The sequence below is a fragment of the Ambystoma mexicanum genome, chromosome 1q (assembly GCF_040938575.1).
Source record: "Ambystoma mexicanum isolate Mex_15411 chromosome 1q, UKY_AmexF1_1, whole genome shotgun sequence".
In the NCBI taxonomy this organism is placed as follows: Eukaryota; Metazoa; Chordata; class Amphibia; order Caudata; family Ambystomatidae; genus Ambystoma; species Ambystoma mexicanum.
In genome coordinates, this window is record NC_090922.1 from 599,053,751 (window position 1) to 599,076,038 (window position 22,288).

At 44.1% G+C, this 22,288-nt stretch overlaps 1 protein-coding gene across 4 annotated transcripts in view; it reads right to left on the reverse strand.

Moving 5' to 3' along the window:
- Positions 1–22,288, reverse strand: part of TNR (tenascin R) — a 2,098,594-nt gene that overhangs the window by 445,828 nt on the left and 1,630,478 nt on the right. For all 4 annotated transcript variants that reach the window (XM_069641143.1, XM_069641142.1, XM_069641141.1 and 1 more), the window contains 2 exons: positions 7,730–8,289; positions 2,642–3,118 (listed from right to left, as the gene is read on the reverse strand). In XM_069641143.1, coding sequence (XP_069497244.1) covers positions 2,642–3,118; positions 7,730–8,228 — 976 coding nt within the window. In that variant the 5' untranslated portion in view covers positions 8,229–8,289. The remainder of the gene's footprint in view (positions 1–2,641; positions 3,119–7,729; positions 8,290–22,288) is intronic.

A 22,288-nucleotide genomic window follows, 5' to 3' on the forward strand; every position in this document is an offset into this window, starting at 1 on the left:
ACCCCTGACCTGGCTTAATGGATTATCTATGTTATTGCCCCCAGAATGCCCAAAGTAGAGCAGCCTAGATAATTGGTGTTTACTCCTTTCAGAGAACCATCAAAACATTGGCAAACATGCCATTACCCTGGAGGTTCAGCTAAACCTGTGTGCCATGTAATAAAATGTTTGATTACTTGCCTAGCAGAACAAGTTACATGGTCAACGTTGTAATGCTGCACACAAATGCAATCCTGGACTGTGTAAAGATAAGAGAGACTCAGCACCCAACCCTGTAGCCAACATCCACTGAACAGCACATTTAGGTTGATCATGATCTCATTTAGAGAGGCTGCAACAACCTACCTCGACAAACCAACTAGAGGCCGTGGTTTGCTGCATCGCCTCTCGGTGAGCTGTGGTCTGCATCTAGTCACCATTCCATTAAAAGCGGGAATATTCTAAGGTAGCATTAAATGAAGCATTTGGAACCTGTCCATGGCATTTCCACTGAAAATCTTTTCTACATCAACTTGTTTTGGTAAATGGACAAAGATGGGCCCAGATCAGGTATGTCCATAGAGGAAAGATGGTGTTGGTTGTGTAAGATCAAACAGGCTGTGGAAACTTTCAGACACACTGTGACATGCTGTAGGACACTGGATCCTTTGCATATAGACTACTTCAGAGAATTTGTCCATGCGTTTGTCAGCAGACGAACTGCATCGTTTTGGAGGAAAACGTTTAATGGCTACGAATAGCCACATGGATATGGTTCTCTTCAAGCTGTGGCAGATAACTGTTGCCAACTGGAAAAAGTTAATTAGATAAGGAGCTGTATGGATATAAACATGGAGGATTAGAGTGATGATCAAGTGGACATGTTATTGTGGTTATTTGATAAGGTTTTATTACGTATAATACGAGTTTATGTAAATTATTATAAGAGTAGGATTAATGTGTTAATATTGAAGTCTGTGATGAAGATTTTTTTATTATGAATGTTGGATGAAGAATTTTCTGTGAAAAGTTCTTTAAACTAAACACATTGCATTTTCTTTTTTTTAAAGATGGACATGTGAAAAGAGCTGAAAGGCTCTGAAAAACGTGGACATTTCCTGAACATGGTCCTGGAATATCTGATTTATGATAGTAGGATCCAACTGCGCCACAAAATCTGATATAATTCAGCCGCAACACTGCAGATGTTCAGATCCTCTGAAATAGTCAGAGTGTGACAGCTGAATCACTTTTGGGATGCCAATAGTCTACGAGAGAAGTGGCATCTCCACAGTACACACAGATCCTCCCAGAGAGGTGCTGTGGTGCCGGGGTCTGTCAACTGTGGCTCTCCAGATGTGTTGTACTATGATTTTGATGATCCCTTGCTATAGTATATGGGAGCTCAGTCTGCTGGCAGTTGTAGTCCAAAAGAGCTGGGTAGGCAGAGAGTTCAAGCCTCTGCTCCCGGGAAACTGACAGCCTAAGGTGACTCTGTGACATTCTAAAGGTAAAGGAAAACAGTGACAACAAATGGAGAGGAATTTACCCCCTACCATAGAGGACTGGGCCTAACAGGACCTGACTTCCATGGAGCAGTGATAAAATATAGCAAGGTCCATATAGGAGGAGAAGCAGGCTCTAAATAGAAGGGAACAGGCAGCACTGCCTAATCAGACAGAAAAGAGAAGCAGGACTATAAGAGAAGAAGATAGCATCAACTAACACAAAAGCAGACAGGCAAAGAAGATTCCATAAAAAGAAGCAGAGAGGCCTCTGGGACGAATAATCAAATCACTGATAGGCTGAAGAAAAGGAAATTAGGAAAAATAAGAGCACATACCAGAAGCAACAGCAGGCCACAAAAAAAGCACTCCCTGACAGTGACTGTTGACAGATGGACAGCAGCATTACTGCAAGGGGATTGGTGACAGGTAGGCCTTCTGAAAGGACAAGGCAGGAGCCCCTAAGGAGATACAGGGTGAGTGCATTTCTTTCACAGCCCCTGAGGTAATACCCAGAAGGCAGGCAAAGTTCTGACCTCCCAGATCAGAGGGCCAACTGCTTAGAGAAAGCCAGAGCAAAGGACACAGAGCAGAGGTGTGACGGGAACAGTGTACCATCCATCTCCTGCCACTAGTCTACGGAGGACACCAATGAGGCCCTGAGGCATCGAGAAGGGGGAAAATGTCAAGGAGAACAAACAGAAGGAAATATTTGGCTTCATTATAGCTCCTTGAATGAAAGGGCTGCCTGCTGCATCTGAGAGGTGGGGTACATTTTTGTTACAACTTATGTGCAGCCAGCGCCTCCTTTTGTGGGGTGGGGGCACCAAAGGTAATAACGGCAGTGTGTCACAGCCCCCTGCTTACACCAGCCCGCCCTTCGGTGAGTACTTAGGCCATGCACCCTATTGAGAGCCCACCTCAATACAGTATCCCACTTAAACCACTGCTTCCCAACCTTCCTGTCTACCCATTGGCCTTCTATTCCGCTTCTCCAACATGCTTGTCTAAACTCTCTCTCCCATGTGAGCTTACTGCTCGCCTTGTCCTCCTTTTCTTTTCACCCCCTTGCCCTTTCACCTGCGCACCTCCTTCTCTTCCATTTCCCTCCTCCCCCTTCCAGTGCCATCCCCTCATCCCCTTGCCTCCACACTTACCTGCTGAGCAATCAGCGCTTATGTAGCCCTCGTCACAGGAGCACTCCCCCTGGCGGCAGAGTCCTCGGCCACTGCAGGCGTTCAGGCACCGGCGCCGCCCACAGTCCTCGCCAACATAGCCTTCCAGGCAGAGGCAGGTGCCGTTGGCGCACTGTCCTTTGCCCGAGCAGTCATTGGGGCAGCGCAGCTCAGCGCAGTCAGGCCCAGTGTAGGCTTCCTCGCACACGCACTCGCCATCCACACAGAGCCCGTGTGAATTGCAGTCTGTGGGGCAGCGCACCTCCGAGCAATCGTCCCCACCATAGTCCGTATCGCAGGCGCATTCTCCATCCACGCAGATGCCACGGCCAGAGCAGGCCATGGGGCAGTGGGGTTCCGAGCAGTTCTTCCCACCCCAGCCATCATCGCACAGGCAGCCGCATGAGTCCAGGCTGAAGTTCCCGTGGCCGCTGCAGTGAGGAACGTAATCCAAGCGACCTGCAGAGACAAGAATCAAAGGAGACCTGGGTCAATGATGGTGTTTTGCAAGAAGAAGCAAGGTGGCGTATGTAGGGCATACCTTAGATATCAAGGGGCCCCTCAGAAATCCATGACTTCACCGGACTTACAAAAATATTCATATATAACGTGCCACCATTCAAGATCTCAAAGCAGTGAAGAGCTCAAGACTCACAGGGCACAGGCATTCCCATCAAGGTTCAAAGGTGAACTCCAGCCCCCTGCCCTAACATCCATCGATGCAATGGAAATGTATTGCATAGGCAAAGTTATTGCATGCTGATTGTAACCATAAAAATTACAATATCATATCCATAATTCAGCTAACATTAAAACCCTTCAGCAATAAACACAGCCTGTAAAAACACTTCAGTTTAGAGCAGAAGAGCATATCAAAGGGAATTGCTTGCAATCAGGCTCCCAAAGTACAAGCAATGCATTACGGAGTGGATTGAACGGCATGACCCGCTACACAAGCATTGGGGTTTATAAATGTTTTTAGCTCTGAATCCTAACCTTGATCACATGTTCCAGGACCTGACCAAAGAGGAAGCAACGCCAAAAGTGTCAGCTGCAGAGATAGTATCTTCAGCCCACAGTAGCCCTTCCTGGGTGCACCAGGTATCCCTGCTTTTAACAAGAGAGGTGTGAGCCCCATTCTCCTGGGATGGTCATAAAAGGGACAGCGAAATCAGTAGAAGATTATTGTCTTCACTGACCTTTTATCACAAGCACACCCAGAAATCCACCATCCTACCCTGCCCACCACCCCACTAACAATTTTAAAGGGACGAGGGGGTCTAAATGAAATTAATAAATTGCAAGCACAAATTTGGGTCCAACATGTTTTCCAAGCACCCCTCCCACCCTCCCACCCTCTTCCTTACATAAGGGAAATTTAAAAGATTTGCCTGAGTTTCAACAAGGCATTTGTTAGCATAGAATCCCCACTACCGCAACAGCTGTGATTTCATCAATATATACCACATGTCCCTCTAATGAATTAACTTTCCCCGCATGGCAACACGGACTTGAAACAGAAGAGGACCCCGAAGACGCAAACCCAAAACGAAGCCTTGCCGACCCAATTAATGATGAAACAGACCTAACAGAACACAACCGACTTCCTGAGGATAATGATGAGCGTCACCAACAAAACCCTTTAAAGACGCAAGCAAGAACCGAACAAGCCACTATGAAGAAAATAATGCACTGCAGCCTAATCAACACAAGATCTATGTCCAACAGAGATCCACAATCTACTTTGCGACGATGGAATCGACATCATATTCATCACAGAAAACTGGCTGGGTGAAAACTACTAAGCCATGCTTCTCAGCTGTCTACCTGACAATTTCAAATGCATGCAGGCACATTGAAAAGGAAAAAGAGGAGGAGGACTCACGGTGGCCTACAAAGAACATCTAAAAATAAAAAAAAACACTCACTGACTATCCTGAACTGCATATCCCTTGTCCTTCACTTGACCTCAGACCCACCAAAAAATCCCACATTTATAGACCAACGACCTACGACACAACCTTCATAGACACCTTCATAGAAACAGTCACAAACGTGGCCATTAAACAGGATCACTTGATCTTTCTCAGGGACCTCCACATATGGTTCGAAGAACGGAATGCAAATTCGCAGAAAACTCTAACTAAGCAGCTTGACACAATGAAACCACAACAGATGGAGAAAGGAGCAACACACACACACACTGGATGCAATCTTTGACAATAAAAACCTGATCACAACAGCACCACCAATCCAAATACCATGGAACAATCACCTCATTATACCCTTTACGATCCAAATACCATCAAATGCATCCAACAAGCCCCAAAATAACCCTCACCCCCAATCTGGAAAAGACACTGGAGAACCATCAAAAGTAGTAATCTAGAAGAAAATATAAAATCATCAACATACATGGAATCATACAAAATAGATTGATCAAACAACCATTCACCACTTCCAACCAATCCCTGGACCACAGAACAGACTGAACAGTTTCATCCAAATGTCAACAGCACAATTCTGCAGATTGGTGAACAAAAGCAATGAAGCAGGCTCCAAAATGGACCCCTGTCCACCAGACATCTACAAATCATTCCTTACACAGGATACACCTCTGGATTACGACCTAGACCTCTTCAATCTGTCACTTTCAATGGGAAGAGTACCACAAGCCTTCAAATCTGTATACATCAAACCACTCCTCAAATATACTACGGGCAATATAGATGACTTCTCAAACTACAGACTGATCTCAAATATTCCTTACCCAGCAAAACTATTAGAGACCTATGTCTAGCAACAAAATTGGAACACATTAAGAATAACCAACTATTGGACAAGACAAAGTTGGCTTTAGACCCAGAAGAGGATTCAGAGATGGCACTACGCTCTATATCGGACAACCTAAAGACCAATGCAGACTCCAATATGAACTCAGCACTGATACTACTCGATCTCTCCCCAGCATTCAAAACAGTCAACCGTAATACCCTCATCAAGAGACTGGAAGAAATAGAGATCAGAGACACAACATTGCTTTGGATTAAGTATTTCTTGTCCGAAAGAAAAGAAACAGTTTGGCTAAAACTATTCAAATCCACACTGCGTGACACCACTTGTGGAGTTTCACCAGGCTCTTCATTATCACTAATACACTTCAACAGCTATATGATGCCACTAATCAATCTCATCAAAGGGCCAGGCTTCACATGCTACAATTACACAGATGATACGAAATCCTCTACAAAATCAGCGATAAAGAAGGGGAGAATCCCATGCTAACAGACTCTCTTAAAGAACTCTATCAATGGATGAACACTAATAGCACAAAAGTAACCCCGACAAAACGGAAATCATGATTACACACAACAACCAAGGAAACAACCAGGACATCCCATGGCCCACAGAACTGGGAACGTGACCCAAACCATCCAAAGTAGTCAAAAAACCTTGAAATCCTAATGGCCAACGAGTTAACACTAGAACCTCAAGAACACTTGATAATTAAGAAATGATTCTTCCATTTTCATGCAATTAAAAAAGATTCTCCCCTTCCTCTACTTCAGGCACAAAACATTGTCCATCATCTACCTGATCATGTCCAGGATAGTCTGCGCCAACAGCATATACTGCAGAATGCTGGACTACTTACTGAGGAAACTGCAATGAATTCAAAATGCAGCTGCCAGACTTCTCAAACTCTCATGAAGAGATCACATCAGCGCTAAGGATGCTACACTCGCTCCCAATCAAAAAACGAATCACCCTCCGAACAATGTGTATAACACACATTACAATCCACGCCAAGGAGCAGAATTCATTCTAAAGAAAATCACCATCTACTTAGCTCCAGCAACGACATTTGCCTAAAACCTAAAACCTACACTGGGAAAAAACTTGGTGGATCAGCCTTTTCTTGCAGAGCTATAACACTTCGGAACTTCCGTCCGAGAGAAATAGGAACTATGGAGGTCCATCTAAAATTCAGAAACTTCCTCCCTGTGCATGATAACGGTTGGCTAATCTGTGCCTTTTCCACCTATCAATCAGAACTATAGTGCTGAAATTCATCCGAAAGAGGGCACCCAAATAACATCAGATCTATCGAAATCAGACACTGCAAAACCCCCGCATCCAAGCCTGCATGTGCTGCTTCGACCTCCCCCCTAACCTTATTCCCCCAGAGCGAATAACCACACGCAAGCCACCATACCTGACATGCGATCACTGACCACCAGACGGAGCCACCTACCTCACAGCTGCTCAGCCCAGCCTGCCAACATGGGAATTCAGATCCGCGAGCACACACAGGAAAGCCTGTGCCAGACTCACGTTCTATTGTTTGGGCGGGAGTGGGCTCCAAAGTAACTGGCCAAGAGATGGAAACTGGCCACCTGCGGACACCCTTTCATCAGGCTAAGGGCAGCCAAAGGACGCTCCCCAAAAATCTGACGCAGCACCATTGCGTGAGATCTTGGATTGACCCCCACCCGTACTCCCAGGAACTGATTACTTGCACTGGATGATTTGAGTGACAGGACCATCGTTCATCCCATGTGATCTTTACATCTACCCAGCTGTGCAGAGACCTCTTGTCTACGAACAACTGTATATTGCAAACTATGAATCAGTGTACCCGTAATATATCTGAACTCTAACAATGGCATGCCACACCATACACTTCACACATTACACCATTTTTCTGGCAGTATTGCTCGGAATTGTTGTGAGCTGTATACAGCTGGCCACTGTGCATGAATGGGATGGCTTTCTTCATACGCTTTTCACATGGGAATTCTTAACATACCACAGTATACTAAGCTCACAATAAACTGTACCAAACCTGCTGGAAAGTTGTTGGTTAGCCTCTGGCACTTGTGTGACCTCAGCTAGGCTCTGGATCCTGTTTTCTTTTTATGGTGGCCAACATAAGCTGGGATTCCACAACCTATCTGTGGACACCAGAGTAGAATCAGTTTATGGCCACTCCTAAACTGGCCCGGGATTGTGCTAGCGTGGACACGCCCGTTGCCAGAGAAATGCGTGTGATTAGAGTATGTCCATTACCTGTGGCGGCGCTGTCTTGGCAGCAGCTGGAAGGGCATTGACTCTGCAGGGTGGACACCTCCCGCTCCAGCATCTCAATCCGACTAAGCAGGTTCTGGATGACCTGAGGGGTGGTGGCACACTTGCAGACTTGCGTGGGGAGATTGATCTTGTGTGTGAAGGAGACCTGTCCCTCTTTGTCAGACGTTTTTTCTGTGTACTCTGTGATCCTGCCCCCTTCAGCGGTTGCTACTTCGTCCCCTGAAGACTCCAGCCCCATTGCACAGAGGGTATCCAGGGGCACGTTGATGTTGTAAACGTGGTTGAAAACCATGGGTTGGCTTCTGGCCGGCAAGCTGTAGTTTGCAAGGTTGCCAAGTTCCTCAACTGCCTTAGTCCTTGCTCGCTCGGTTGTCACTTCTAAACGGCACTCAATCGTCTTGATAATGGAGCCAAGTATGAGGAGGTTGGACCAGATGATCACGTTCTTTAGGAACAAGGAGCCACCATCAGGCACCATCTTCCTGAGAGAAGCGGGTGACTTCAGAACCGTCTTTGATCACGCCAGGATCGGAGCACACCTAGAAGAAAGCACAAGAAGATGTTGTAACATTAGCACTTCTCAAAGGAACCAAATCTATATGGACAGCTGAGCCGGAATATCTCTATTGAGCAGACAACCTGGACAGGGCAAATACAGATCATGATGTGCGAAAATCCTGTTAGGCCACCCATTACCCTCAACCATCTGGGTGCCCTACATTATCACCTGCAACATGTTCAACCTCACCTCCTTCCCTTACTACCTACACAACCTCTGGCACTTGAAACATATCTCTTGGGGAAAGCAGTGATCACAGGAGTTCTCCGAAAGGCTGAAATCTGAGTAAACCACTAGCAACAACACTTTTGTAAAGTCAAAGCCTCTGATATTTTTGTTATCAAGGATGGTGTTTAGGAGCGAGGCACATGAGGAAAAACGAGCATAGCCGACACAACTTAAATATGCTAGGTACAGCAGGGTGATGGTGCTACAAATGTATTGACTATTTTGCATTAACTAAAACTTGTTTGATATATTGGGTTAGAGAAGCAGGTCTGAAGACTCCTGGCGGAGAATTGTGGGATAGCAACCTTTTTTTTATTTTTTGTAGGTCACTGAATTTGGAAGTGTTTGTTTCTCATTCGGAAGGTAGTGCCCATTCCCCTTTGGATGCTTTCTAGACTAAATTATTTCCTAAGTCGCTTCAACAACAATCATCGGAAATTTCCTAAATGCTCTTATAGTCTCTTTGACCATGATCTTGGGAAATGTCCTCAGTGTACAAATGATAGTCTCTTTGACTATGACCTTGGGGTATTTCCTAAGTTCACGTATAATAGTCTCATTGACCATGATCTTGGGAAATATCCTAAGTGTGCAAATAATAGTCTATTTGACTACAACCGTAGGACATTTTCTAAGTGTACAAATGATAGTCTCTTTGACTACGATCTTGGGGGATTTCCTAAGTGCACATGTAAGAGTCTCTTTTGACTGGGATCTTGGGAAATTCATGAGTCTCTGCTCTTGATCAGCGTTACAAGTGTTGCTACCTATGGGTTTTGTATTCCTCTCATGAAGTATTTGGGAAGTAACCGAGGGCAAGTTAAAGACTGCACTTTAATATCGCCAGGAGTCAGGATTTAGGATTTATATGGACCCGTCACATTTCATAGGCCTATGAATCCAAAGTTGAGAAATGGTCGCAGGCGAGGGTAACTAGAAGGCAAATGTCCTGCACAATTGAAGGGCAGTCTCTTTTCAAAAGTTAGATCAGTAGGTTTAAGTCACGTTTTCATAACTAGCTTTCAAATTGCCATAGTGTCATCTAGTCCAGGCTTAGCTACATGGACAAACAAAATGTCTGTGCAGAAAATCCAGTGGATGTTAGATGGATCCTTTGCAGGATGCAAAACATCAAGCACCTCAATTGATCAATCCACGATAATCAGGCCCCCTCCTAAACCGCCGGCTCACTATACACAGCATGCAAGTGCCAAAATACCGGGTGCAGCGGTTAAAATGATCTTAAGATACCTGCATTTGTATCCCATGACAGTGGTCTTGCTATGGGCTTTATAGGTGAGAATGACAAATGGGGCTCTGAGAGTCTTCAAATAAGGCAAAGGATAGGGCGGGAGGCGAGGTCAGGCAGAGTGGTATAGCGTTCTTTCATCGACAGGTGTAATTTCAATGTTCTTTTTAATGAGTACATTTTGCCGGAAAAAATCATTGAAATATATAGGGGGGGTTGAAAAAGTATATATAAAGGGTGGGATGGTCGGGAATAGGTACAAAATAAATAGGGGGTGGGGATTTGGGGTGAAAAATAAAAGAAAATCAATTTCAATTAGTTTTTTCGGTATACAATACTCGTAAAAAAATCCCATCGAAATGACACTTGTCCATGAAATGACATAGAAGCAACAGAGTTTGCGGGCAGTTTGGAGGAATCAATGTGCACGTGTTTCGGTTTGTTTCTTTTACACTGCTGTATTTGTGTTGCTGAAGGTCTGGCATTTCACCCATCAACAATTCTTTTTTTGTCACTAAAAGCAGTGTCATTTACAGATACAGATAACATAATGATGGTTAGTCATGTTACATGGATCGTAATGTATGCCCTGGAAAAACAAAAACATTAGCCGGTGGCCTAGAACTAACACACATGTAAACACAACTGCAATCGATGAATTATAAATCGTATGAATGAGCGATACCAACTCCAACTGCCCAGGTATTTTTAAACGAGGGCTCTTCTTATCTTTATCGCTCTTAAAATAATCATATTTAAGAGGGGATTTGAAAATATTCCTACTTTTAAATAGTATAATCTCGATTTTCAGTCCGAATTCTCACCACTATCAACAATAAAAGTGTGTGGCTATTTTTAAAAAGTACACGTGAGAATATGTGTGTCCATTCCCAAAAGAATAATAACACGTTGCCATTAAATGATAGTTCAGAAATAAAAAATTGAAATATAGTCGAAACATCATTGACGATAGAAAACTGATTCCTACTTGTAACAAAACAGGTGTATTTGTAGAGTGCATGTTCACCCCCAGAGGGGCATCTTGGCTTTATTGACAGATAACAGATGTTTTTTTCTATCCAACTTAATGGTACTCATTTTATCAACCGCAGATACATGCAGGGGTGAGTGGACCAGCCAGGGTTCAAACCTGTGACCATGAAGTCAAACACAGGGCCCTGTAGTGGATGCATTAGTCCACAGAGCCATGGGCCTGGCTACACTTGCACTTATGCATTTAGTGAGATGAAAGGAAGGAGAGCCAGGAGGATCATCAGGATGTGGCCTGACCATGTTTTTAGACTTTGCTCTCCACTGTTTGAAGAACAGTGGGCTGCACCCATATCCACCACGTGTGTTTAATGAAATAGAAGTATATTTGCATACAAAGCTGGAAAACGAAAAACAAGGTACTCTTGGAAACGCCCCTCCACCCCACATTCCTTTGTGCGAGGTGGATGGGGTGGAAGGTTATGTTGCTGGGGCTGAGGGTCACACCATCACTTCAAGGAACCCAATCCTGTCAATTTGCATAAAAGCAAAGCGCATTATGAGAACATAAGAATGACCACATTTGGAATTTGAAACATATCTATCTTAGTGAGCCAGCATACAACTCTTCTGATAAAGTCATGCAAATTGGACTCTCTGCACTTTTCCTTTGTCTCATTACTCACCCTAACAGAAAAATATGTGTAAATCGCAAGACAATATAGACCCATTTGGAGAGCTCGTCCACGGGATGTGAGGTTTGAGCACTTGCTGCGTGGAGTGCAGAAGCTAAACATTCAGTCTCGCACTAGTCTTCTGAAGCTGGCTTTTGGGTGACAGCTGACTCTGGAGCTGATTTTGGGAATGCTGGCCAAGCCTAGCCCTGGGGGTTTGGGCCTTGGGGTTGAACAGTGCTCAGGCAAGACCAACTTTGCAGGAGCACATCTCTGTCTTGTTCCACCCCTTTCCTAGGCCTGTTTGCATACAGTTATCAGTCAGTGGGTGCGCAATTGAAACATCCTGGTGCCATTGGCAAGCGTCCCAGAATACCAAAATGGATCACAAAGCCGCTTAGAGTAAACATAAAAGACAGACTAAAATTGTGTTTGTGCCCAGTTAAAATGAGCACAGCATGTCCATGAATGGTAAAATAGGATTTAGAAAAGGGGAACTGACAATATGGTTAAAACAAAATAACATGTAAATTATGGAATATTCACCACTTGTTGCTTGACTTATTAAAAGTTTGTTCTACACTAAACCCTATCTATGTCAACCTAGCCATTTTTTTTAAACAGAACCAAACAAGACACTGAATTAAAAGGAGTGTTAAGGTAAGGCAGTTTTGGATTTCACGCGTTACCAGACCTTACTGAGCATCTATCGGGTGTGTTTTGGGTCAGATGAGAAGTGGTTGAACAGTCAAGCCTTCATTTTCCCAGTGCTCAGAGTGGCTGTTCACTGTGTCCTAGAGGCCACCATGCCAGGGAAACAAATCTTCCCTGCCATTGCTACTACGCCAGGCATGTTCCACTTGGTAAAATGGGTAGTGAAGATTTTGAAGTCTTTTTCCAAGATCCATATAAGCCGGCAAACAGGTGTGCTTGGGAGACCCCCGGCCGGCCCATAGAGTCAGGGTTTGTTCCGGAGTACTTTAAGACAAGATAGCTGCACCTTGAGATGGATTGGGCTGCAGATTTATTACTCCAACACCAATTAATAAGGACAACTCAATGGTTCGGCAAAGGGAGTCTGTTTAATGACAAGTACAAAAAACGGGAGTCATGGAAATCAGCAGTGATGCGATCATCCGTCTCGCTTCAACTCCAACGAACTTCATACAAACAATAACATTTATACTCAAAACTCGTCATAATTGACGTGTAATACTCAAAAGTTAATAAGCATTTCTATTGGTTCGGAAAAGGTAACTTTAATATAGGTGCTATTTCTGTATATGGTAACGGGATGAGGGGATTGGATAAACACTGTCAGGTGGGCACCTAAGCCCTTCATTCAAAATGAATATTGAAGATGTCACAAAAAGTATGATGTCTCATTGGTTCTACTAACTATAGGACCCTAGATTTTTGGTCCATTGTGATTGGGTTGGCATCAACCCCATGCATATTCTTCCACTTCGCTTAGCAGCACGCAGAACGGTCAGCCAGGTGCAGGGTGCCCCCCTCAGCTACTCGACTTTCCTCTTAAGGTTACAATCAATCATCGCTACAACAACTATGTGTCAATTATCTCTGTGGTTGTCCTCGAAACTGCATCTACTATCTGGAAAAGTTCTGATATCTCTTGCTTGGGCGGATTCCAGGCATAGGTGTGAACTCGTGCTGCTCCTCGCTCGGCTGGTCACATGATGCAGACACCATGAATTTGTATAGTTTCTTGCAATTTCTGTATTTGATTCTCATTCAGCTTGGCACCTGCCCACACCTCCTTATCTTTGGCCTTTCAGAAGCACGATAATCTGTTCTTAAGTTTCAATTATGTGAGGCTACTGTTTGTTCCTTTATTAGTAAGACCTTGGCTCTCCTGGCACGAGTTGCATCTGCTGGGTTTCGATTCCGCCATTTCTTCTCATTTGTTGGAATTCGAATCTTGTCTTGTTTGGCCTCTAGTAACCTAAGTTGATTCTACTTTTAATGTAAAGTGGACTTGCACTCATAATACTGTGCCTTGTCTTGAGGTACATTATGTTATAATGGCACTTGCCGCTCTATTCTTCTACTAAGCATAGCAAGCCACACTGGTTTCTTAGCTTTCTTGCATTTCAAGTATATGTACAGGTGTTAGCGGGTTGAATATCTTCATCCTGCTTACAGCTTAAGCTTCTTCATCTTTCAAAATTGTTCTCTTCTTTAGGTTCACAATATCTTTCTTCATGGAGTTTCATCTCTCTGTGTCGTTCTCTGGTTTTCATTTCTTCTATCTGCTCGTCAGTCTGGGCTCTTGTGACATCACCATTCGTCTTCCATTAAGGCTTTTTTGGTTTCTTCCGGGACGGTACTTAAGCAATCTTCATTTCGCCTCATTTGCTGGTAGGGTTTTCTTAATGGATACCTTACTGTCCATGGTGTTCTTGGTATAGGTACGTCAATAGGTGCTGTTCTTCTAATGTTACTGGGCAGAGCCCTACTGCGGCTCTCTGCTGGTTTATTTGCTCATCATATGTCACATATCTCGGTATAAATGTTCCTGGTACTTTAAAATGGATGATTGTAGTGCAGGCTTTATTTGGGACCTCCTCTACACTCCCCCCTTTGGGCGATTCATCAACCACTTTTACTTCCTTCGCTGGATCCATTTTGTTCTGTTCTTCTATATTCTTCTTCACTTCTCTTGGATTCATTCCTTCTTCATCTTCTGGATCTACACATGAAAGTTTGAAGAAGTGTCTCTTTGGAGTCCATATTTTTATTACTCCTTTCAGGCTTCCTGCTGTTCTTACATGTTTGTCTTTATTCCATGTCATTAGTTGACATTGTCCATTTGGGCTGCATTAAACCTATCTTGCCACATCATTTCTGTGCTTCTTGGGATACAGAATCTTTGTACCTTCTGGCACGTGCCTGCTGGCCTTCACAAAGTCTCTTGTTTCTTCATCAGTCAGATCTTTGGGCTTCAATCCTGGCTCGACATCAATCATGATCTTCATCCCTATAGCTTTCTTCGCAGTCTTCTGGTATTGTGATATTATCTTAATAACACAAAATCCTAGTAATATCATTACCAGCAGGGCTCCCAGGAACTTAAATATGTCTGCCATCCATTGTGGGACCCATGAGAACAGTGATCCAAACCAACTGTCATCATCAACTTCGTCCGTTGTTTCATCAATCATTTGGTTCTGTCATTTTGTCAGCATACCTATGGCTTCAGTTAAGGTTCCATTCTCCTCATCGTGTGATGGTATGAACGTGCAACATGATTCTCCTATTTTTGCACAAACTCCTCCATCCATAGCTCTGATCATGTCAAGCACATATCTGTTCTGGAGAATCATCAGTCGGATGGCTCTTAATTGTTCTTTAATCGCATTAAATCCTTTTATGGTCGTGTTAATGGTCTATAGTAACTCCGATCTGGTTATCTGCAACCATTTAGTATTTGCTCCAACCTGAAATCTTGGCATGAAAATCGTTGCGAACACTGATGAGGTGAGGCTAAACAGCCTGTGTTTGTATGGGATTGCATGAAAGGCTTCTTCTGATTTGGCAGTGAAGTAATTCTCTCTCTTCATTCGGGTTGTCAGTTCCACAGATCTCTTCTTCCTCAGGTGAGCATCTGCTTTCTGGAAACTGTCAATATTCAGGTCATTTTTTGGGATTACCATTGCTGGAACGTGGCCGTTCACTATTGTGCATATGCCCCAACAGTCTGGTGTGCTTTGGATCCACACGCCCAATAATGGTCCATAATCACTGCAGTTCCATGTACCATTCCTGGAGCGTCAAAAACTCCTCCAAAGTTCTGATTCTCTCCCATCTTTCTTGTGCCATTGTTCCTGAAACACAATTTTGGGCTTTCTAGTGGCACTATCTGCAGGGGTCCTCCTCTGTCTTCGACCCATGTCAGCAGTTTTGCAAGTTTCGGCCATAATGGCTTGCATCCATTTCGTACTATGTTGATGGTTGGCTCGTAGTGACCGAAGACCATCCATGCTCGGCATATCACTACTCCTTTCTCCCATCTGTCTGGTGAAAGCACTGTTACCCACATTTTCATTTGCCCTCGATTCTTCCATCTCCGAGCTTCTTCTGGAGTTTTTCCTTGGACATTTAGCTTCTGATTTGCTTCTCTTCTGATCTCTGCTCCTTTAACTCCAGGCTTCTCATATCTTATCACAATGTGTTTCGTCTTTCCATTGTTTCTTGTCTTTATGTCCTAGACATAATCGTCTTCCTTTGGGTCAGTTGCTTCAGTTGCCAATTTCAGAGAGGCATCACTACCCATGAACTGGCCTTTGGTCTTGCACATTGCTATGTGTGACATACAGTGTGCTGTCTGGACCTCAATTTCTACAGGCACGAAGATTTTGGACTTCCCCATGCTGTATGGTAGGAGTGAACATACAAAGCATTCCCCTTCTGAATTTCGTCTTCCAACTTCTTTCATGTGCTAGTACCAAATGTTGTTTCTCAGATGTGCTGTGCTGTCCAGGTAATTGTTTAGTTCATAGTCATCTCCATGCATGCTTCTCTTGATGCTTAGTGTTTTCCTGTAGTTGGCTATGACTACATCCCTGAAGGCATCTGTATGGTTTTCCTTGCTGGAGGATTCTCAGGTATCCTGGTCCATGGTGCAGGGCTTCTCATCTGCACCATTTGGGTACATCGAATTCTGGCAGCTCTTTCTCTCTCTTCATGCATCTTTCGCTGTCGGGTTATAAATGTTCGTATCCATTCCGGCATTTGTCTGGTGTATGGCTGTGCTGTGGAACTGGTGCTTGTTCTTTACGTTGGGACATATATGCTTTGTAATACAGCTTCTGCAGGTTTGTTCTTCAGTTCCTCTTGCAGCTTCCTTGCTCTTGCTATGCGTGGAAACAATGAATCTACTATCCATTGTGTCCAAGTAGAGAGTTTCTCTGAGTTGGCTCTTGTTTTCTTAAAAGTTTCTGGTATGATGGTTTCTGTTGGTTTTGCTCTTAACTCTGGTTTTCTCACAACGTCTGCTATGGAGCTTCTTGTGGCGGGCAGTCTCTTCTTCTCTGCTGTTTGTGTTTGTGGTTCCATAGTCATTGACACTAGGCCTGTCTCGTGTGCATTCAGTGTTTGCATGCGTGTAGTTGTCATTGATGTTACTTCATTCATCCCTTGCCGACCCTGTCTCCGGCTTTCCTTTCCATTTGTTACCACAAGATCACTGCTAATCACATTCATTTCAAGTTCATTCACTCTGCCATCAGATTTTCTAGGGACTGGAATGACTATGTAAGGTCTGGGTGTTTTTTGAGGGTCTTATGCGTACATCATTAGGTGGGTGCACTGAAATTGGAGCGGTTTGTGCACCAATAAAGAATGCAGTTCTGATCGTTAATGACAATAAAATAATGATGAATATGATGCATAGATGCATTATGCCCTTGTAAATCAGGCAGCAGCATTTTCTTCATGAGAAGCAGGGGTTCCTCTCTTCTTGTGGGAGGACCAGGTTGCTGCTCTGGACCCCCATCTTGATCATTCGCCAAATGGCAATGTTAGTATTTCCTTAACCAGTATCGTCTTTTGAGTTCTGTGGTTTGGAGTGACGGGTACTCCACAAGTGTCCCCCTCTTGCGGGTGACGGATTGTCTCTTAGTTCAGGATACAATTCCTTTGCTAGGCTATGGGAATAATCAAAACAAATAACACGTCAGTGAGTCCCCTTTACTGTACATGTTCAAAAAAGGTGAGCTCCCAATTCACCCCCCTGATTTGCTTCAATCCTCAGGACATGGTGTATGTTGGTCAGATATGAAGAGTGAGGACAGGAAATATCAAATGCAGATGAGGTTCTTGACACTGCTTCCTTGATCTGTCCCTCGGTGGAAGTTTTTTAGAATCTCCTCAGATAGCGCCTCGGATGGTTAGAAAGTTCCATTTGAAGTATGATTCCATGCAGGGGCATTCCCATCTGTGCAACATTAGTTGGATATCTGATGAAAGTGAGGACGTCAAAATTGATTGGTCTTCCCACTAGCTCTGGAAAGTCAGTAACTAGGTGAAAAAAAGGACGTTGTGTGCCAACCTACTGTCTTCTGGAGACCGGTACATCTATCCTGTCTTTGCTGAGGTTCAGGATTATATGTTCTTTCCCTGATGTAAACAATGTCTGCACTGTCCGGTCGCATGGAGTGCAACCAGAATGATTATCTTATTTAAGAGATGGCTCAAATGTTCTGTATTTGCTGGATCGCGAAGAAATGTGAGTGTGTCTGTTGTTCTCCCAATGAGAGTTGGACAATCTTTGATTATGCGAAAGAACAGTGTGTTGATGAGCTCATCTATTTCCTCCTGTGTTGGGATCATTTGGTTCCTTCTCACTGTACGCAGGGAGTAGGATAAATTGTTTGGCAATGACAGTGAGCAGTTGTCTAATTATCTTTTCTTTTTCAGGATCTTGTAGAAAGTCAGTGACAATGGAGAGCCTACCTACCAATGACTGGTATGATGTTAGCACTAGGTTGAAATAGGTGACCACATCCTTTGTGATGTCTCTACTGTGGGACACCATAAGTGATTCAAACAGAGTTATCGTACAAAGAGAGTCAGGATACTGGTTTTTCTTCCAGTTTATGTGTCCTCGATCAAAACTTCTAGTGTTCTCCTTTCTTTATTAAGGCTTTTGTGTGCCTTAGTTCAAAGTTCAAAGTCATCTGACTGTGTTATGGCTTGTGCATGCAATTTTCATCTTCACCCTGCAACTAAGATGCACAGAGTGTCTGTTTTTATGTCCTTATCCCCTTTTTGCTTAGAGGAAGTGTTCAATTTAAACCACAATTTGCAAAAAGTTATTTGTTTTTGTCTGGCTGGTCATGCATCCTTCTTCTGCGTCATGGATCTCGTCTGCACGTGCTGTGGTTTTTTCCCGTCACTCGTCGATTCCTCTCATTGGGGTGCAGGCAGGGGGCCTTCTCCGATGTATGGTTTTATATCACCGAGAAAAATCCACGTTCTCCTGCCCTGTAGTTTCACAGCAGACGGAGTGCAGTCCTCCACTGTAAAAGGTCTGTTGAACCTTGGCTCGTGCCACTTTTTCCTTGTATGGTTCCTAACTAGGATGGCATCTCCAGGGAAGATGGTGGAACACGTAGACCTTGAACTTGGTCTGTTGTAGTGTCTCCTTCTGTGTTCTGTGCCGTGCTGCACCCTTTTCTTCGTCGCTGCAGCTGGTCTGAAATGACAGTAAGACAAAATGTCATGCAGTTCAGATAGTTTTGCATTTCAGACCCTAAAACCTCTCCTGTTGACTGGGCATCACAACTAGCTCTGTCTCAGGGTGTCAAGGGAGTTCTCATTCTTCTTCCTGTGGCTATCTCGTGTGATGTAAGATGATGGTCGGAGCCTGGATGGTTCCGAAGAGCATACAGTGCCAGTGAAAGGCAGTGCAACCATCCCTTCTTTAGAGTAAGCTTCAACTTGGCTATCCTTCCTTTAACAAGCCGTTGAGGTTCTCACATATTCCATTAATTTGTGGATGATACGCCGACGAGAACTTGTGCTTTATACCAAGCAGCCAGCTAATCTGCTCAAATATAGCACTGACAAAATGATGGCCATTATCTGATCTCATGACTTCACAAACCCCCCACATGGAGAACACTTCCCTCACAAAAAATGTGGCCACACAGGTAGAGTCTGGGTGTGTGCATGGACCTGCCTCAATCCACCTAGAGAATGGACACACCACAACAATTAAATATCTGTAACCATTACATACTTGAATCATGTCAATGTAATCGACGTGCAAGTGCTGAAAAGGCCCATTTGGCCAGGGGATGACTCTTCTCATTACTTTTAATGTGTGCCCTGCTGTAAATTGCTGGCAAATTATACACTTCACTATGAAGAATGCAACGTGCTCGGTCAAATTCGTTATGAACCAGTCTTCTGCAAGCGTTGCTGCTAGATTCTCTCTTGTCATGTGGGCTGGGTAATGTAGTTTCTCCAGCGCTATTTTTAATAGGGCTACAGGCATCACTGGTTTACCAGTGCTGTGTTGTCGCCACAAGCTGTCAGAGGGGTTTAAAGAACACCCTCGACGTTTCACAGGTTCTTCTCTTCCTGTGGTGCCTCCCCTTGGAGTTCCATTAGCTGTGTTTGCCCCAAATCGCTATAACTCTCAGGTGTAGTTCGTGCCACCATCATCCTTTCATTGATATGGATGACTTCTATCTCCATGATCGTCTCACTTTTGGATGCCATACGCTTGGCCTCTGTGTCTGCTGCATGATTTCCGCATGAGAAAAAATCGGTCCCTTTCGTATGGGTGGCGCATTTGCCGACCGCTATTCCCACTGGGAGCTATAGTGCCTTGATCAGCCTGTTCAATAAGGCTGTGTGCTGCACTGGCATGCCGTCCGCTCAGAGGTAGCCCCTCCTTTTCCAGCACTCTAAGCCTGCGTGCACTGTTGACGACACATAGGCGGAGTCACTGTACACCGTTACTTCCTGGTCTGTGTGTTTCTCAAGGGCGAGTATAAGCGCCAATAATTCTGCAGCCTGTGCTGAATGATGAGATGGTATTCGTGCACTAAGAAGCACTCAAAATTCCCCATTTGCTGTGTGCTTCACCACAGGAACGCCTGTGTATCTTTGCCCATCACTTTGGTCGATCCTCGAAGACCCGTCAATAAAGATGATCTCTCCTCCTGCCAAGGCATTTTCTTTCACCTTGGGGATTTCATTGTAGAATTTTTCATAGTTTGCACAGTCATGTATCGGTTCTCCTTCAGTGACTGGTTCTGCTATGAACATAGCTGGGTTGACTATCTTACATAGAACTATCTTGATCGATGGATTTGATATGATCACTTCATAAGCAGAAGCTATCTGAGATGTCAATGTGCCCTTTTAGTTTCTCTAGAATGGCAAATAGTGAGTGCTCGACATACAACGTCATTGAGCATGCCATTACAATGGTTGTAGCCTTCTCTATGGTGAACGCTGCGGCAGCTAAACTTTGTTCGCACGGGAAATGACCTCTCATTACTGGATCCAAATTCCCACTGTAATATGCTGGAGGCTTGTACACCAACGAGGTTCTTTGAGCGAGCACCGCTGTCATGACGCTGCCATTTGTGTGTGAAAACAGGTAAAATTCCTCTGCATAATTGGGGATCCCTAAAACCGGTGCTGTGCAGATGGCTCTTTTCAGTTCAGCGAACCCTTTCTCCATGGTCTCAGACCATTCAATCTTTTCTTTTGTCACTTGGGCCTTCTTTAGGGCCTGAAGTAAAGGCTTAGTGTAAGAGCTGTATTCAAAAACCCATGCCCTGACATAGTTGCATAGGCCTAAAAAGCTCTACATCTGCTTTATCGTGTGTGGCTTAGACACGTTCAATATGGCTTCATCCCTTTCTGGGGTCACCTTCTTTCCCTCATATGAAATCAATTGGCCTATATACAGCACTTCTTGTTGACAATACTGTAACTTTTCCTTGTCAACTTTATATCCTTTCTCAGCCAGTATAGTCAATAGCTGAATAGAATCTTGTCTGCATTGCTCTTCTGTTGTGCTGCAAATTAGGATGTCATCCACATATTGCAGGACAATACTTCCTACTGCAATGTTGCTCAGGTCCATCTGCAGGACTCTGTTGAAAATAGAAGGAGACTCACAGTACCCCTGTGGCAGCCTCGTGCTTTTGAGACGCATCTGTCTGAATGTAAATGACGTCAGATCTTGTGAGTCCTGGTGCAGCGGGATTGAGAAAAATGCATTTTTCAAGACAATCACCATGAAATATTTTGCCTCAACAGGTATATTACATAGGATTGTAGACGGTTAGGAACTAGAGGGAACTCAGCCTCAACAATGTCGTTTATTGGCCTCAGGTCTTGCACTAGCCTCCAAGAACCCCCTTTATTTTTTTTCACACAGTGCACTAACGTATTGCATGGTGACTCACTAAGATACCTTGGTCCATCATGGCGGAAATTGTCTTAAAAATCCCCTCATCTGCCTCTCTGGACATGGGATATTGTTGTTCCTTCAGTAAAATAGCTCCTGCTTTCAATTTAATTCTTACTTATCCAACCCCCTTCCAGAGGCCTACGTCATAGGGTCCTGTAGTCCATACTGAGAGAGGCACCTGGACCATGTCATCATCAAAATATTCAGGACAATTTAGTGCCAACATAATTTTCTGGGTCACCTCTCTTTTAATCATTTTAAACCACAAGGTGACACTCACTTCTACCATTGTCTGTCCCATATCTTTTGGTTCTTCAAACAGATCGTCATCGGTGACGATATCCTTCTTCAATGGCGATTATCGCGCACCATTGTTGGCCCTCGTCATCATAACCGTCAACCAAGACCACTTTCCCTCGTATTACAGCTGTGTGTATCATCAAGGGAAATTCTTGTCCCTCCTCCTCATGCATCGGTATACTGGGTCTGAATAAGAACTCATCAGGGGTTCTCATGATTTTATCTGCAATGCCTGGTAATCCTGTCATAAGCACACGCATACCATACGCGAACATCTCTTGCTCTAGTGGTATGGCCTTCATGGCTATGTGTCCTGAGAATGCCCTAATCATTTTGCATACATTTGAATAGTGCATTCCTGCAGTTGAACATACTATGCCCTCCCCATGAACAAGATTGTAATGTTTAACTTCGGCATTAAGTCTCTCCCCAAAATGTTTACTGGGATATGACGTGAATATAATAAAGGCACGTTCATCTCACACTCTCAAATAGAGACTGGAAGTGCGTTTGTAAAGGGAACACGACTGCTCACTCCTCTGAAACTCTAAGTATTTATGGCCTCGCCGGACATGGAAAA